The sequence below is a fragment of the Solanum verrucosum genome, unplaced genomic scaffold (assembly GCF_900185275.1).
Source record: "Solanum verrucosum unplaced genomic scaffold, falcon-dt-bn FXZP01000031.1, whole genome shotgun sequence".
Taxonomy (NCBI): domain Eukaryota; kingdom Viridiplantae; phylum Streptophyta; class Magnoliopsida; order Solanales; family Solanaceae; genus Solanum; species Solanum verrucosum.
The window spans coordinates 581048-598806 of NW_026020194.1; the positions used below are offsets into that span (position 1 = coordinate 581048).

At 32.4% G+C, this 17759-nt stretch overlaps 1 protein-coding gene across 1 annotated transcript; it reads left to right on the forward strand.

Annotated features, from left to right (window-relative positions):
- Window positions 1-10669: 10669 nt before the first annotated feature.
- Window positions 10670-17091, forward strand: LOC125829538 (probable inactive receptor kinase At5g10020). Its single transcript, XM_049508753.1, is given in 4 exon segments — window positions 10670-11771; window positions 13725-15392; window positions 16241-16311; window positions 16313-17091. Coding segments are annotated over 4 exon segments (3177 nt in total). The 5' UTR covers window positions 10670-10840; the 3' UTR covers window positions 16820-17091.
- Window positions 17092-17759: the final 668 nt, after the last annotated feature.

Consider the following 17759-nt stretch of genomic DNA (forward strand, 5'->3'; position numbering starts at 1 on the left):
ATGTTCACCATCTTTTGTGATCTCATCACCAGTTTTTTGAAGTCGAAAATATTTTTTAAAAATAAACTTAAATTTTTTTTTGGGGAGTGCGGGGGCTGGTAGGGGGTGGGTGGGGGAATGGGTAGGGGGGTCGAGAGTAAGGGTAAAAATATGAAATAATATTTTTTAAAAACAAACTTAAATTTTTTTCTTTTTGAAGGGGGTGGGGGCTGATAGGGGCTGGGGGGGGGGGCGAGGGTAGGGGTGGGGGGTAAAAAATTAAAGATTGAAATTAGAAATATCTTTTAAAAACAACTTTTAATATATTTTTGGGAGGGGGTGGTGGTAGGGGTTGGGAGTAGGGTGAGGGTGGGGTAAAAATATTGAATTTAAAAACAATCTTTTAAATTTTTTTTTTGGGGGGGTGGTTGAGGGGTTGGTTTGAGTGTAGGGACAAAATAAATTGATTTTTTCAACAATTTTTTTTTTAATTGGAAGTTGGAAGAGAGTTTGGAAAATGTTTTCCTTAAGTTTTGAAGGGAAGTCATTTTCCTTAAATTTGAGGAAAATGAGTTGATTTGGAAAACATTTTCCAAAACATTTAACCCAACCAAACATGAGAAAATTGGAAAACATTTTCCGGAAAATATTTTCCTTCATACCAAACACACCCTTAATCTAACTCAAAATCATGTTTACATATATACCTGTATATTGCGTCTTTTATCTACTATGGTTATATTCTATATAAATTTCTTGCATGCTCACCATCTTTTGTGATCTCATCACCAGTTTTTTGCGTGTGAAAGAGTGCAAATTTTAATCTGTATATTGCTGTTGGTTCCATTAACAATTATTGAACTATGTTTTGTTTGATGTTTTACTTCCGGCGCAAACGTGATTAATTAAAATTGGTGTATTTGGTAGGAAGGAAAATATTTTCTAGGAAAATAAGTAGATTTTTTACTTATTTTTCTTGTTTTCGCTATGTAAGTAAAAAAAATATTACCTTAAAAGCATTTGTATACAATCTAGATAAATATTATGGAGGCAGGAGGCGCGAGGTGGTGGGAATAAGGGCTATGAGGGTAGGGATGAAGGTGGATTGTGTCGTAGGATGAAAAAGACACAATCAATGTGAAATACCACTTGTGGAACTTATTTTCCATACTTCCATTTGTTTTGACATATTATAATTCGACTCTAATTTTGCCAACTTTACACCCCTTCTAAGTTCTAACTAATTTGTGATCCAAAATAATAGTAACAACTTTCCATCCTACCTTCAAAACATGTTAAATAATATATAAATGCTCTTGAAATAATATTTTTTTTGCTTACTTATCAAACATTAAAAAAAAAGTAATAAAAAACCCATTTGTTTTCGAAATTCTTTTGAAGAAAAACATTTTCCTTTGTATCAAACACAACCTAATTAGAGCATGAAAGTTGAATTTTTTTCATTGACCAACAAATTATCATACATGCTAAATCAAAAGTTACAAAATCCTACTCAATTCATTTGATGAACAGAGAAAAATCTATGTTACAAAGTAAAAGCCAAAAAAACAAAAACAAAAATAAATAAATCATAGAAGCTTTCACCTATGGAAGAGATTGTGTATAGATATAATCTTCATTCTCAAACAATTTCTCTTCTGCTCCACCTTTACCATTTCCTTGTTTGCAATCACCTTTCTCTTGTCCACATCCACCTTTTTCACCCTTCAACATACCAAAAAAACATAAACGAATTCAGAATTTAAATTTAACATGTTCAAGAATATAAGTTAACGTTTATACTACTTTTCATAAAATTTCACATATACAAACATTTTTATACCAATACAAGGATTTAGTTGAATCGACCTAATTCTGACACTCAAGGTTCGCTCCGAAAAAAGGAAAGAGAGAGAGTTACCTTTTTCATTAAATCCTTAGAGGAATCAACAATGAGATCATTATTAGTGACAACTTGTCTACCATAAGCTAGAAACAACAAATGGAAGATCAAAATTACTAGGATAATAGCAAAGGAGTAGAAGCTAGATAAAGGTTTCATATTGATAATAATAATATATGAACTATATAATAAAAATATGTATATCTTTGCTCCAAGAAATTAATAAGCTAAAAAATTAGTGTTTTTTTGCTACTCTATCAACTTATAAAGAGAAGGGAAATCTTAATGAGAGTCAAAAATCTTTCTTCAACTATTTGAACTATGTCTCTTTTTTTTTACAAGAAATTTTTTATTTAAAGTAAAATGTTTTTTAACCTTTCTTTTTGACCTGTCTCCTGATTCCACAACATGTAGCTCGATCATCAAGATTATGGGTTGGCTTCTCTGATGTTTTGTCACTTAATTAAATAATCTTTATACCTATAATAATAATAATAATAATAATAATAATAATAATAATAATAATATTGCTGCTTATTTTAGTTTTATTTTGTTTTCTGCTTTATATTCTTACTTTTTGTACAAGGTGGGTGGGTGGAAACCGAGAAGAGCTTAAAAATAATAAACTCGTTTGGTGTGAAGGATTAAAAATAATAGTGATGGGATAAATTTTTTTAATCTTGTTTGGTTGTCATGTTTGGGATAACTTATCCCACTATTTATATCATAGTGATTGGATAAGTTATCCCATATACATGGTGGGATAAGTTATCCCAGGATAGCTAACCCCAGGATAACTTATCCTGGGATAACTTGTTTCCAACCAAACGATCGGGTTCCGCTAATAATATTATTTGCTTTGGGTCTATATTCATACGACTTTAAAATACGTAAAGGTTTAACCCACTTGTAATATTATTTGCTTTGGGTTTAGATTCGTACGACTTAAAAACATGTCATTAATGCAGCCAAAGCAAATAGCCAAGATGACTTGCATGTAATATAGATAACATATAATTGTAGATTTTAATCTAGTATAAAATCAATACTTGTTTCTTAAAGCGTAAGCATGATTCCGATTGAATTGAACACAAAAATTATCTACTCAATCATTCTTCAGTTCCAAGTCATCTTATTTAAATTCTTAATAAAAACAAGTAATTTATCTATTGTGATAGGTATGAGTATTTGTGAATTGAAATGGTTGAAAGGTATTTAAAGACTTTCGACGTGAATTATGAGTCTCTAATCAATATATATTATGATAATCAAGCGACAATATATATATTTCTTAAAATTTGATTTTTCATGAATCAAGCACGCGCTGAAATAGATTATTGTCATTATGTTTGGGATGAGTTGCAGTCCAATAGGACATAGGTAGCAAGTACCGGCTAGAAACTGGTTTAAAATGAGGCAATATTATTGTGAATACAAAGATAGAGAAATTCTCCTAAACATTTTTTTTTAATTCTTTACATTTTTTGGTCTTGAATATTTCATACACACATGTACAAACACAATGAAAATACACAAGAAATACAGAAAATTATAATTTCACCATCTCTCACATAGTCCAAACTGAAATTATCCCAACCACTAGGCAGTAGGCACTAACACTGCAGCAAATTAAAATAACTTTTAGCGGCAATAAATATACACATTAACAAAAAACATTAAAGTTTTTATTGTCATTAGATCTAATGTCGCTATAGGCTTTAGGAAAATTTACCAAGAATGCTAATTGCCACTAAAAATACATATTTAGCGATAATTAAGCTATTTTCGTTAATTAATTGTCACTAAAAATCATTTTTGAACGTGGTGTAATATAAGAAGAGAAATTTATCTCCAGGGCATTTGGCTTACAGCTTGTTCTGGATAAATTTAGCAAAGACTTTCTAGCTGAAGTGTGCACGAATATTTCACTATATATATATATCATGTGGTTACAAAACATTTTAGGAAAAAATAATTTCCTCAAAAATATTTTCTGCCGTACAAACAAATGTCTTACGCAGAATAAGTGAGAGGTGAACATGTGGAGTAATTTTTTATTTGGAATCCATTAATTCAACTAATCTAAATATGTATCACGTCGTAGGGCTCACAGAGTAGAAATTACTTCTTATCAATCATTTTTTATCTAAATATGTATCACGTCGTAGGGCTCACAGAGTAGAAATTACTTCTTATCAATCATTTTTATTTTTATATTTCAATTTTAAAATATTTGATTAAAAACAAAAGAATATGTGTATATACTTATATGGTGGTCTAACTTCTAAGACTTGCATGGGCCATGTAATCTCCTAAATATTGTATATTAACATATGCTAACCATTTTTTTTCTCAGATGATTTACTCTGTAACTTCATTTTCTTATTATTTAATCACTTGTAACAACTCAATCTTAACTAGCTATATCTCAACATCTACATAATACAGTGTTGCTTCATAGGCCACTTTATATTTTATGAGCGTGACATTGGTTGAATATTTCCCATATATCAAGTCAAATCGTAAAACTATTACTTTCTCCGTTTCAATTTGATGGTCTGATTTAATTTTAATTTGACATATATAGAGGTAGAGTCAGAATTTTAATTAAAAGGATTAAAATTTATAGAAGTAAGCACATAAATTACAAAGAGGCGTTCAATATTTAATATATATAAAATAAAATTTAATCATGTATAAATAATATAATTTTCCACCAAAGAGGGTTTAGATGAACCCCTGCCCATAAATTGGCTCCGCTCATGGACATGGAGTAAGAAAATAAATAAAAAACGTTGAATCTTGTGCTTTTAATCTAAAGATATGTAGATTAATGTATCAAAATATTATTTAATCTTGTGATTTTAAATAAGTCATTTGAAGATTCAATTTTTTTTTAAATATCAAAAAAGGATAGTTTATTAAAGCGCACTAAAAAAAGTAAAACAAACAAATTGACATGAGTGAGAAAGTGATAGTATTAAATTTAGGGGGAAAAGGATTTTCTACGTATGAATGCTTTTTTGTTTGATAATACTTGATAGACTGCGCATTCAACGCTAATAGTAAATTATTGGCAGTCTGCATCTCACTAGCTAAAGACAGGGTGTGTTTGTATCGAAATATTAATCCAATTGAATCTAATGACAATTAACTAATGTTATTTTGATAAAAAAATTAATATTTTTTTATTAATGCGTATATTTATTGTGACTAAAAGTTGTTTTTTTTACAGTAATAAAGAAATATGAAGTTGCTATAGGTTTGTCATCATTAAAAAAAATGTTGTAATTAGCCCATAAATTGAACACATAAAATTAGCTTGGAATTTGAAGAAATTAGTCATATACACGTGAAAATGAAATCCAAGTCGGACAAAGATTTATTTCTTGAAAAGTCTTGAACCAAGTTTTGGTTGAATTTGGAGAATCATAAGCCACTGCTTAACTCAAATAAATATATTATAGAAAATGTTTTTCACTTTTTTATGTTTTTATTTTGAAAAATATTATCTTTAAGAAAACCAAATTTCTTAAATAAGGAAATGACTTTCCTAAGGGGAAGTAGGAAAAATAATTTCCACAAATAATATTGCACATTAATTATACCGGCCTTACCAACATGGGTTGTGGTGCACTGGTGGGAGTGCTTCACCCTTAATCAGAGGTCTCGAGTTTGAGCCCTGGGTATGGAGAAAATCTTGTTGGGAGCGCCACCCTCGAATGGGCCCTGCAGAGCGCGATCCAGATTTAGTCGGAGCTCCAATGTGGGCTCCGGACACCGAGTGGGAAACCAAAAAAAATTTGTACCGGCCTTTCCACCATAAAAGCAAAATAATTACAAACATATACCCCTTTACATTCATACCTGATAATTTCGCTTAATTGATACTAAATCTATGTATATATATACACACACATACACTCTTATAGTATCATTAACTAATGAGTAATTTATGAACAATAAACCTTAATGATACCATAACAATATACATATACTCTTATAGTATCATTGACTAATGAGTAATTTCTGAACAAAACCTTGTTCATTTCACAACAATGAGTAAATTCTGAACAAGAAACCTTAGTGGTACCAATACAATATATATATACTAATTTAGTATCAGTTAAGCGAAATTATCAGCGTTAATGATATCAATACAGTATATGATACTGATTTAGTATTAGTTAAGCGAAAATTCTCAACCTTAATGAATGGGGGGTATGGGCTGTAATTTTTTTTTTGTTGAAAAAATGGGTATTTTTTTGAATTACTTTGAATTGTGGTATAAACATTTAATTATTTTGAGTTTTATGACTCATTTATGTAGTTTTTCTTGAAAGAATCTTCAATTGATCCCAAGTGAATCTCTAATTTCAACCCGTTTTAAGACTCCTTATTTACATTGATGTAATGCATGTTCCTATATTGAAGATACACATTACTATCTATTTTATATCTTTTACGATTTATCTAGAGTGAATTTCACTTAATCCTTCTAACTTTTCATAATTGAAAAAAATATTATTTCCACAGTATTTTGAATGAGAATATCATTTTCCAATGAACTTGACTGATGATGCAAACTTGAAAGTATAGTGCAAAGATAATTAAGTTCAATTTTTTTCTATGTGCAAATATATGATAAATTTGTTGTTTAGTTCTTATAGTTATCTTTACTTTCTAGTTGAGGTACAAATATGCAGAAAAGAGAAAAAAACTTACTGTAAGAAAATTAGTATCAACTGCCAAGGTGGAAGAACACCACATTGGCATTAATTAATTTTTGACAACTTGGTAGGATCCAAGGAAAACACTAGTGACAAAAAATGTATCTAATTAATAATATATATTTGTTTTATTACTATTACATTTTGCAACCTTTTCATTTTACATAATAGGTAAACGTATCTTTTAACTTGATTTTAGTTGATATTTATATCTTTTAATTTTGGATATGTACAAGTATATACTTAAATTTGTATAAAGTTGAACAAAGAGATATAAACGTTCTATTAATTAGTTTGAGTGTATCTCACATGAATTGCCACACATAGAACATCACATAAAGTGTATATATTTACTTATCTAATTTTATACAAGTTTAAATATATATATTCGTACACAGTCAAAATTAAAAAAACATATATAGATGTCCATCAAAAGCCAAAACCACATTAAAAAATTTATTTATGTGTTATTCCTTTTCATTTACATACAAAAATCAAAAGGGAACAAATGCACAAGAAGTTAATTTTTTATTTTTTTAATTTAATTTAATTTACTGATCTTTATCCTCTATTGTAGTAAGCTAAATAATTATTTTGTCTCACAATTAAAATAATTGAACTTTACTTATTATGACATCAAAGTTGTTAGCTTTACCCAACATGAAATTAGTTAATCTAATGGGTAAACATTTGTGATAATTGATAAAGTTTAATTACTTTAATATCATAAGAAATATTTTATACCTCACTATAATATGAGTAAATGTCAATTACTTTAAAGTAGCAAAAATAAATATATTAACTCTTTGATTAACTATTATAGCGGATTAAAGTTCACTAATCATTAATACTACATTTACTGTAGAACGAAGGAAACAACCAACTTTCTCTCTTTTCTTTTTTGTTTCGGAGCTTGATTACATTCAAATTTGCATTGAAAGTTTTCACATTAAAGATAAATCCATCTCTAATAAAAATGATTTTATATTCAAAAGATTCATACCCGAGACTTATAATAAAAGATGAAGAAATACTTGAACATGAAACAGCCAACTTACTTGAACAGGAAGCAGGCAACTTTCTCTCATACACAAATGTATATTACACGTTACAACTTAACAACTAATATCCATGTGTATTAAAATCCCATTTCATACCCTCTTGTCTTTATGAAAATATTATATATAGTAGTTTATCACTTAGACAAGTGTTGAGTTGTCACATATCCATATTAAAAGTATAAAAATTTCGTATTCAAACTTTGAATATGAAATTATTTTTCATTTTAGGACGATACGTATCATTCAGCAATGAATAAAAATAAAAAAAATAAATATGTATATTAAAAATTGATATTAGTTAATTGCTTGTCTCTCATGATTCACGTTTAATCACGAAAGAGAAAAACGAATAGCTCCAAATACAAGGGTGAAGATTTTATGGAATGAAAAATTGAGGCATTTTAATCTTTTGAAATTTCTAAAAGAGGACTAACACAAATCATTTTGTCCTAGTCAAAGGCGGAGCCAAGATTAGAAGTTTGAGGGTTCTAAATCAATTTGTTTGGGGGTTCACAAGTTAATATACATCATTTAAAAAAAAAATCTAATACAAATATAGGGTCTACGAAAAAGCTAGTGGATTTGTCCGAACCCATGAACCCCCACCTAACTCCACCTCTGGTCCTAGTACGTACACCTTGGTAATAATTCATTGTACACTACTATGTTTTTTTTTAATAAAAAAACTTATATACAGTTTCCATTCGTTTGTCCTATATACTTTTGTTTTTTGTTTGCTTAAAAAGGATATATTTTTCTATTTTTGATAATTTGTTAATTCCAACTTTTCACGTGACATATTTAAAACCTTATGTTTTAAAAATTTTCTGTACTTTTTAATTTTTTATGGCAAATACAAAAAGGACAAATCATACAGTAAAGCAACGAGGAGATACATGTTTCATCATGTCTTATTTTTGAGATTGTACACATGTTTTTGCACGAATATTACTTTGAAAACCAAGAATTCATTTATGTTAAGTGTTAACCTACAATTTTAGAAACATAAAGAGTACAAATAAGGAAAAAAAGATTTGAATAGTTAATGTGTCAAAATTACACCAAGTTCAAATGGAAATAATAATAATAATAATAAAAGTAAGTATTACTCTCTTTACTTTATGTATAAAAGTATTTGATTTGTCACAAAATAAATTGAACACTTTAAAGTTATATAATTCCCTTTTCAAGAATTTTGAAGTAAGGAAGGAGCAATAAAATAACACCAAAATTCTGTCTGAAACACATACACAAACATGGAGTTTACTAAAACCATAAATCTTTTCTGTCATTATTATTAGAAAAATCAATTCTTACACTACAAAACAATTTAGTGTTCTTTGTTCGCTTTTATTTGTCATGTTTCATTTCACGATAATTGAATTGTATGAATTTTGAATAACAGTTTAATAAGTATTTTTTTCATCATATTAATATGAAAAAGTTACAAATTATAATATTTTTCGAATATGAAAAATTTAAATCTAAAAGAGTGAATTAATCTAGTTCTATTCAGCTCTGAAAATTAATCAAATTGACTCTCATAAATTAAAACGTAATAAGAAAAAAGTGAACACAAGGAATATAAGGCGATAATCTCTTACTTTTGATGCTCACCAGTCACCACACCCCAACCCTTTTAAATAATGAATCAATCTAATTTAATTCAGTATCGAAAATTAGTCAAATTTATATTTTTATAAATCAAATCGCGATAAATAAAAATGAACCGAAGGAGAAATAGTATAATAATAATCCTACTTTTGATGCTCTCCACCCCCACCCACCTTACCCCACTCCATTTACAATAATGAATCAATCCAATTCTATTCAATTTCAAAAATTAGTTAAATTCACTTTCGTAAATTAAAACGTGATAAATAAAAGTAAACATTGAGAGTATAATAAAAATCCTACTTTTGATGCTCACCACACCCCAATCCTTTAAGTAGTGAATAAATCTGATTCAATTTAACTCCAAATATTAGTTAAACGATTCGTGAATTAAAATGTGATAAATAAAATGAATGTAAGAAGAAGTATAATAAAAATCTTACTTTTGATGCTCCCCACTCCATTTTAAATAATGAATCAATCAAGTTCAATTCAATTTCGAAAATTAGTCAAACTGACTCTCATAAAATGAAACGTGATAAATAAAAGTAAATTGAGAGATGATAATAAAAATCTTACTTCTGATGCTCTCCACCCCCACCCCCACCCCCACCCCCACCCCCATTTTAAATAATGAATCAATCCACTTTAATTCAATTTTAAAAATCAGTCAAACTGACTCACCTGAATTGAAACGTGATAAGTAAAAGTGATTGGAGAGAGGATGATAAAAATACTACTTCTCATGCTCTCCGCCCCATCCCCATTTAAAAAAATGAATCAATCCAGTTCAATTCAGCTTAAAAATTTAGTCAAATTGACTTTCGTGAATTGAAATGTGATAAATAAAAGTAAACGGAGAGAGTATAGAAAAAATCCTACTTCTGATGCTCTCCACCCCACCCCACCCCATTTAAAATAATGAATCAATCCCATTCAATTCATATTCGAAAATTAATCAAATTGACTCTCGTGAATCAAAGCGTGATAAATAAAAGTAAACAAAGAGAGTATAATAAAAATTCTACTTTTGATGCTCACCACATCTCAACCTTTAAATAGTGAATCAATCTGATTCAATTTAGCTTCGAAAAATTAGTCAACCGACTTTCATAAATCAAAATGTGATAAATAAAAATGAACGAAAGAAGAAGTATAATAAAAATCCTACTTTTATGCTTTCCACGCCCACCCCCCCCCATTACTCCTCCACCCCTCCCCTCTCATGAAAATACCACCCCATTCCAACAGAGATATACAGAGAGAAAGAGCAAAATACAAAAGAGACACCAACTCATTTGCCACTCTACCCCAAATATAAAAACCCTAATTTCCCTCTTTTTTTCTCCTTTCCCAATTCTTTCCCCACACCCCATCCCCTCTCTTACCACCCCACCTACCCTAATCTCTCTCTCTGTCTGAACTCTTTCTTGAATTTCCATGGTGCTCTCTCCATAGTCATCCTTAAGCTTTTCTTCCTTTTACCCTTTTTCAGACTTTCCTTCTTTGTCTCAATGCCTCATTTTTAGCACTTAACTCACATTCTCAACCCAATGACTCTCTCTCAATCTCTCTCTTTACTCCTCCTTGTACTTGTGTTTCGGCTCAATGGGTCTTCTGCTGCAGAAGATGAAGTTCGATCACTTTTGGAGTTCAAAAAGGGTATTAAAAATGACCCATTAGGTAAAATCTTCAGTTCATGGAGTCAAACGGGTCTTTCAAATCCATCAGCGTGTCCAAAGTCGTTTCATGGTGTCGTTTGTGATGAAAACTCCGATTCTGTTTTCTCCATTTCTCTTGATGGGCTTGGGCTTGTAGGTGACTTGAAGTTCTCAACTCTTAGTGGGTTGAAGCAGCTCAAAATTCTTAGTCTTTCTGGTAACTCTTTTACGGGTAGGGTTGTTCCTGCTTTGGGTTCTATGTTAACTCTTCAGCATTTGGATCTCTCTGGAAATCAGTTTTATGGACCAATTCCAGCACAAATTAATGAGCTTTGGGGTTTGAATTACCTCAATTTGTCCAATAATAATTTTACATTTGGTTACCCAAGTGGAATTAGTAATCTTCAGCAGTTGAGAGTACTGGATTTGCATAACAATGGGCTTTGGGGTAATATCGGGGAGTTGTTTTTGGAGTTGAAGCGTATTGAGCATCTTGATTTGAGTAACAACTCGTTTTTCGGGTCTCTTCCTACGAGCCCGGAAAATGTATCACTCTCTTCGACAATTCAGGTCATGAATTTGAGTCACAACAACTTGGGTGGTGGTTTTTTTCCTGGAAAATTGTTGGAGGCATTTGAGAATTTGATGGTTTTGGATTTGGGGAATAATGCTATAATGGGGCAGCTTCCTTCTACCGGGTTTATGCATAATTTGAGGGTTTTGAGGCTTGGGAATAATCAGCTTTATGGATTGATTCCCGATGAGCTCTTGCAGGGAACAGGTCCATTGGAAGAACTAGATCTTAGTGGCAATGGATTTTCAGGTTGGGAAATGGATATCAGTTTTTTAGAATATTTGCATTTCTTAGATCAGTATATATTGTTGTTGTTGAATGATCATAATCAAATACACCTTTTATTTGTATAGTGTTTTTGTGGATGCCTTTAACTTCAAGCCTCTTAATTTTTGGAGGTGGACTAAAATTAGAAACTTTCTTCTGTTTTAGGCATTGAAACTTTTATAGTTATGCAAAGTTGCGCGGACTCTTCACTTTCGATGCCGCACCGTGTCGGATTTTCCAAATATACACTACTTTGTAGAATCCGACACGCACCCGTTGACATTTTTGAAGAGTCCGAGCAACATAACAGTTGTGAATGTAAAATCTCGTTCTTTTTGTTTTCTTGTCAGGTTATAATTAGTTTTCTTGTGTGAGTAGTGGTTGACAATCTATATAACAGAGAATAGAAATCTTCAAGGTCTTTCAGCTTATGCGAAAGTTTGCTTTTTTGTGTAAGTAGGTTTTTTAAAAAATGTTTTAACAAAACCAGATTTTGAACAAACTTTTACTGCCAGTTTTTTTTGTTTGCCTCAACAGAACGTGAGCAGCGTGGACTGCATAGGCTAGTTTGAATTGCAAAGCATGTTCAATAGAACTTGCCCATAATAAGTAGTCAACAAAGTATTTCCTAATTGTAGTAAATTTAATAAAAGCCCCTAATGGAATAGTTGCATGAATGATTGCATCATTAGTAGCCATAAATAATCCTTTTTGCAATGGTATAACTGTATACTCAAAGTTCATGGCAAGCTAGCTGGAGCAATAGTTAGCCCAGTGTCATCAAAGGCGCTTAAGCCCTGAAGCAAGGCTCAAATCGTGTTGAGCGCTTCGCTTCGCTTAATGTGCGCTATAGTGTCGTCATCAAGCTTCTAAGGCATACTTTTCCTTATGTTTATATATTTGTCATTCATGCTTAGGACTAAACATAAATATATTTATTTTTTCTCCCTTTTCGCCTTTTTCCATTAAAGCCCATACTTGTGCTTAAAGCCCAATCAAACCTTAGAGCTTTTTTACTCTTTTTGCTTTCGATAAGACTGATTTAGCCTTTATCTTGAAAAGTTGAAAATGTTGAATTTTTTCTTCTGCTTCCAATAGCCAATGTTATAGCACAATATTTGTACCTACAGTAAAATGAGTTTTATTTCATTAATGAGCTATTTGCTCTTAATATGCTCATCTTTCTATTTTGTTATCATTGCATTACACCGTCCAGGGCTCCCCCCTTCCCTCCAGTATAGGCCGCTCATGATGACGTTGGGCCTTAGAATTAGAAAATAATTGATGACAACATTTCTTTTTTGATAAGGAATTGATGACAACATTCCTGTCTTCATTATTATCAAATCAGTACTCAGATTAGAGAAAAGAATGGAGTCGGTGAGACTTGATTATTAAAGAAAAGCAGAGCAAATTTACAAGGGTGATAATTTGGGTCTCTGAGCTTAAAACTCCTCGGTGACCCTCTGATAGGGAAGTTTGTTCTGTTTCATGAGCTACAGAGAGGGTTCACAATTTCATATTTCTTTAGTTACACTTGGATATCTTTCATCATAGGACCAGAGCGTGGTTCCATTTAGAGCCTAATGTGGAGATCCTCTGTTCAGAAGTTGAATGGTGCCGTTGACTGATGACCGATATTTCATTCTTCTCATCTTGCATTTATTCTTTGAGGAAATGACTCTCAGATCAGCTAGATAGTTTAGTATACTTGTCTCACTAATATACTTTTTGCCTTCTAATTTTTTTAGGCTATATAGTATTTCTACCATATTCTTTAGCTAGAAATAGTTGCACTTGGACCTGAAAGTTAAATTGGATGTTTAATAACAATGCACATTTTTTTTTTAATAATATGAGCTCTTTTTCTGTTAGACTTGTAAACTTATTCTAAAGAGATATTTAAAGTTTAATATTTCGTTTCTACGCATGCAGGTTCAATTCCGATTGTGAATTCAACAAAGTTGAGAGTTCTAAATATTTCATCGAACCACCTATTAGGTTCACTGCCATCCTCCATAGGAAATTGTGTAGTTGTGTATTTGAGCAGAAATATGCTTGTGGATGGTATATCAGCTATTGAAAGCTGGGAAGCCAATTTGGAAATTATTGATTTGAGTTCAAATAGGTTAACTGGAAATATTCCCAATATAACCTCTCAGTTTCAATTATTGATTTCACTTAATTTCGGAAACAATTCTCTTGAGGGAACCTTACCTTCAGCACTGGGCACCTTGCCATGACTGGTTAAACTTGATCTCAGCACCAATAAACTTGGTGGACCGATTCCATCTACATTTTTTACTTCGACGACATTGATGAACCTAAATATATCTGGAAATCAATTGTCAGGATCAATTCCTCTTGAAGGCTCTCATGCTAGCGAATTACTTGTTCAATCACCATACCCTGCACTGGAGTCTCTTGATCTTTCAGAAAACACTTTCACAGGTAATTTGTCTTCTGCCATTGGTAATCTGCGGAGGCTTCAAGTGCTAAATCTTGCTAAGAATCAGTTATCAGGCATGCTGCCTACTGAATTGGGTGACCTTAGAAGTTTGGAATTCCTTGATATATCTAACAACAATTTTAGTGGTATGATCCCCGAAAATCTTTCATCAAATTTGAGGGTGTTTAATGTGTCTAACAATGAATTAAGTGGTGCTATCCCTGATATCTTGAGAAACTTTAATGAAAGTTCATTTCGTCCTGGAAACTCAAATTTGGCAATCCCAAGCAACTGGTTACATGATAATCATGGCGATCCTGATCAAAATAGTCAGCACCATCATAACTCGAAATCCAGTATCAGGGTGGCTATTATTCTTGCCTCAGTTGGAGCTGCTTTAATGATTGGTGTTGTTCTCCTGGCTTACCATCTACAACGGTTCCAAGATTTCCACTTACCAAGTGGATTTAACAGCCAATCTGCTGGAAGGGATGTTAAACTCGGGAGGTTCAGTCGGCCTGGAATTTTCAAGTTCCATGGCTCCTCAGAACCACCACCAATTTCCTTGAGTTTCTCTAATGATCACTTGCTCACAGCGAACTCGAGATCTCTGTCTGGGCAAATTGAGTCTGGTACAGAAATTGTTGAGCAAGTTTTTCCAGAAGGAGTAACTGCAGTTTCAGCATCTACGCATCTTGGCACTGTGGGTAATAATCCTGCAACATCTGGCCGGAGATCCTCTCCAGGCTCTCCAATAGCTTCCTCCCCTCGTTTCGTCGACACAGTTGAACAACCAGAGACATTGGATGTGTATTCACCGGATCGATTGGCTGGGGAATTGTTCTTCCTGGATGGTTCACTGTCATTTACTGCTTAGGAGTTATCTCGTGCCCCTGCTGAAGTTCTGGGTAGAAGTAGCCATGGCACATTGTATAAAGCTACTCTGAATAGTGGGCATGTTCTTACTGTCAAGTGGTTGCGGGTTGGGTTGGTAAAAAACAAGAAAGAGTTTGCAAAGGAAGTTAAAAAGATTGGATCTATTAGGCACCCAAATGCTGTTCCTTTACGAGCATATTACTGGGGACCTCGGGAACAAGAAATACTTATTTTAGCAGACTACATACCAGGAGATAGTTTGGCGTTGCATCTCTATGGTAAGATTTTCTTACGAATAACTTCAACAATGATTTTCCATGTCTTCCATTGTTGTTTGGTTACTGTTATTAGAAAGTTCCCTTTTGCTGGTCTGGTGGGTGATTATCTTGTGTTAGGACCAATATTGATATCCTTCGCATAAATAGTTTCTATAGCAGCATAGCTTATTTCTAGTGGTGGTTTTCTTATTGCTGAGATCTCTTGTGTTTTGTGGGATTGTTTGATAAAAATTATGGAGGATAAAGTTGACTTGGCCCTATTATTTATTTTTGGTTGGCCTCTCTTGCAAATGTCCCTCTTTTACATGTCTTACAATATGCAGATAGTGTGAGATCTTATTTGGATCTGTCGTCTCTTATGAATCCAGTGGTAAAGTTGTTGATCAAGCGGAAAAGGAAAAAAATAGGACTGCAATTGTAGAGTCTGAATGTTTTTTTACAAAATTATGTTTGTTAGAATGTATGTGCAGATCTTTATGTGTCATCTGGTAACCTTCAAAGGAACTCCAAAAAGGTACAAAAGATCTCTGGTTCACTAATTGCCGTACGCCAACAGCCACACATCAATAGCCCATTAAAATTATGGAGTAGACCTATTCTACGATCTCGTTAACATGACCTAGAATGTAGTGATAATTGCTCAACAATCCGCTTTAAATAGCATTTCCATTGTTTCTGAATCATTCATGATGGTAAAACTTGATAAATATGGAGAGTTGGCTTTGTCATAGTATCCCCGGTGCAGTGAGGACTGATTACTTGTAGACATGTTGGGGGTTGTTGGAAACTTTTTACTTTTTGTAATTTTTTGCAGTTTTAAGTTTTTAATGAATGTCTACTTTTTACAGAGACAACCCCTCGGAGGTACTCCCCATTATCCTTCAACCAAAGGTTAAAAGTTGCCATTGAAGTTGCTCGGGGTTTTGGTATATCTGCATGAGAGAGGGCTGCCTCATGGAGACTTGAAACCTACAAATATAATCTTGGTTGGTGCTGATTACAGTGTCCGCCTCACTGATTATGGTCTCCACCGCCTGATGACTCCAGTGGGGATTGCAGAGCAGATACTGAACCTAGGGGCTCTAGGATACCGTGCTCCTGAACTTGCTACTGCGACCAAACCTATCCCATCATTTAAGGCTGATGTATATGCTCTTGGTGTGATTCTAATGGAATTGCTGACAAGAAGAAGTGCTGGAGACTTAATCTCAGCACACTCTGCTGCAGTTGATTTAACAGATTGGGTTCGGTTGTGTGATCAAGAAGGTAGGGGAATGGACTGTATTGATAGGGACATCGCAGGAGGAGAAGAACACTGCAAAGCGATGGATGATCTGCTAGCTGTGTTGTTAAGGTGTATTCTTTCGATAGACGAAAGGCCAAACATCAGACAAGTTGTTGAAAATCTGGGTTCCATATCTGTGTGAAATTTTTGTACATGTTGTCTTGGAATTACAATTCTTTTTTCTTTTCCTTCACATTTTTTATTATGTCCTATTGGTTGCCTTCTAATGTTGGTCAATCCTTACATATTCCCCATTTTCTTTCCCCTCCCCCCTTCAATTTTTGTGTAAAGGGATGATCAGTCCATTGATTGATTGGTTGACATTTTTCTCTAATTAGAAAAGATTGCAATTATTTATGTGTAATTTATTTTTTGCCAACAGAAATTGGCTCCTGATTGCTACTGTATGTTCATTTACATTTCTTCTTTTCCATTTTGCAGTTTTGCTTCCCATTTTTTCTCCTGCTGTTCAAAATCGAAACCGAAACCAATAATTTGAATCAAATTTTTTTTATTGGCTTATCGGTAATTGGTTATTGGTTTAGGTGATTTTGATAATGATTTTGCTTATCGGTTTTTTAGGGTTTGAGGTTAATTGATAATTCAATGGTTAATTAATAAATTACATTCATTTCATTAGATATATAAAGTTCTTTTGACTTGGTGTTTAATTTCATTATTCTACAGTGTTAGTATTTGCTTTTGATCAAAAGATGCTTTTAACTCATTTTATTAGATTTGTCACCTTATTTTTGAATGCTTTTTTTGGTAAAAATTTTTACTAGTTAAATTGATAATCGAACTGATAATAATCAATAATGATTCTATAAAAGTTTAGTAGCAAGATAACTGATAAGTCAAAAAGAGACTTAAATCACAATAAACTCTTTTATTACTTTAATTGACAAATATTATAGGAGAGGTAGGAGGATGCAAAACCGAAGTCGTTTGGTTGGGAACTAGTTATCCCAGGATTAACTATCTTGGGGTTAGTTATCATGGGATAGCTTATCCCACCATGTATATGTGATAACTTATCCCATTACTATGCTATAAATGGTGGGATAAGTTATCCAAACATG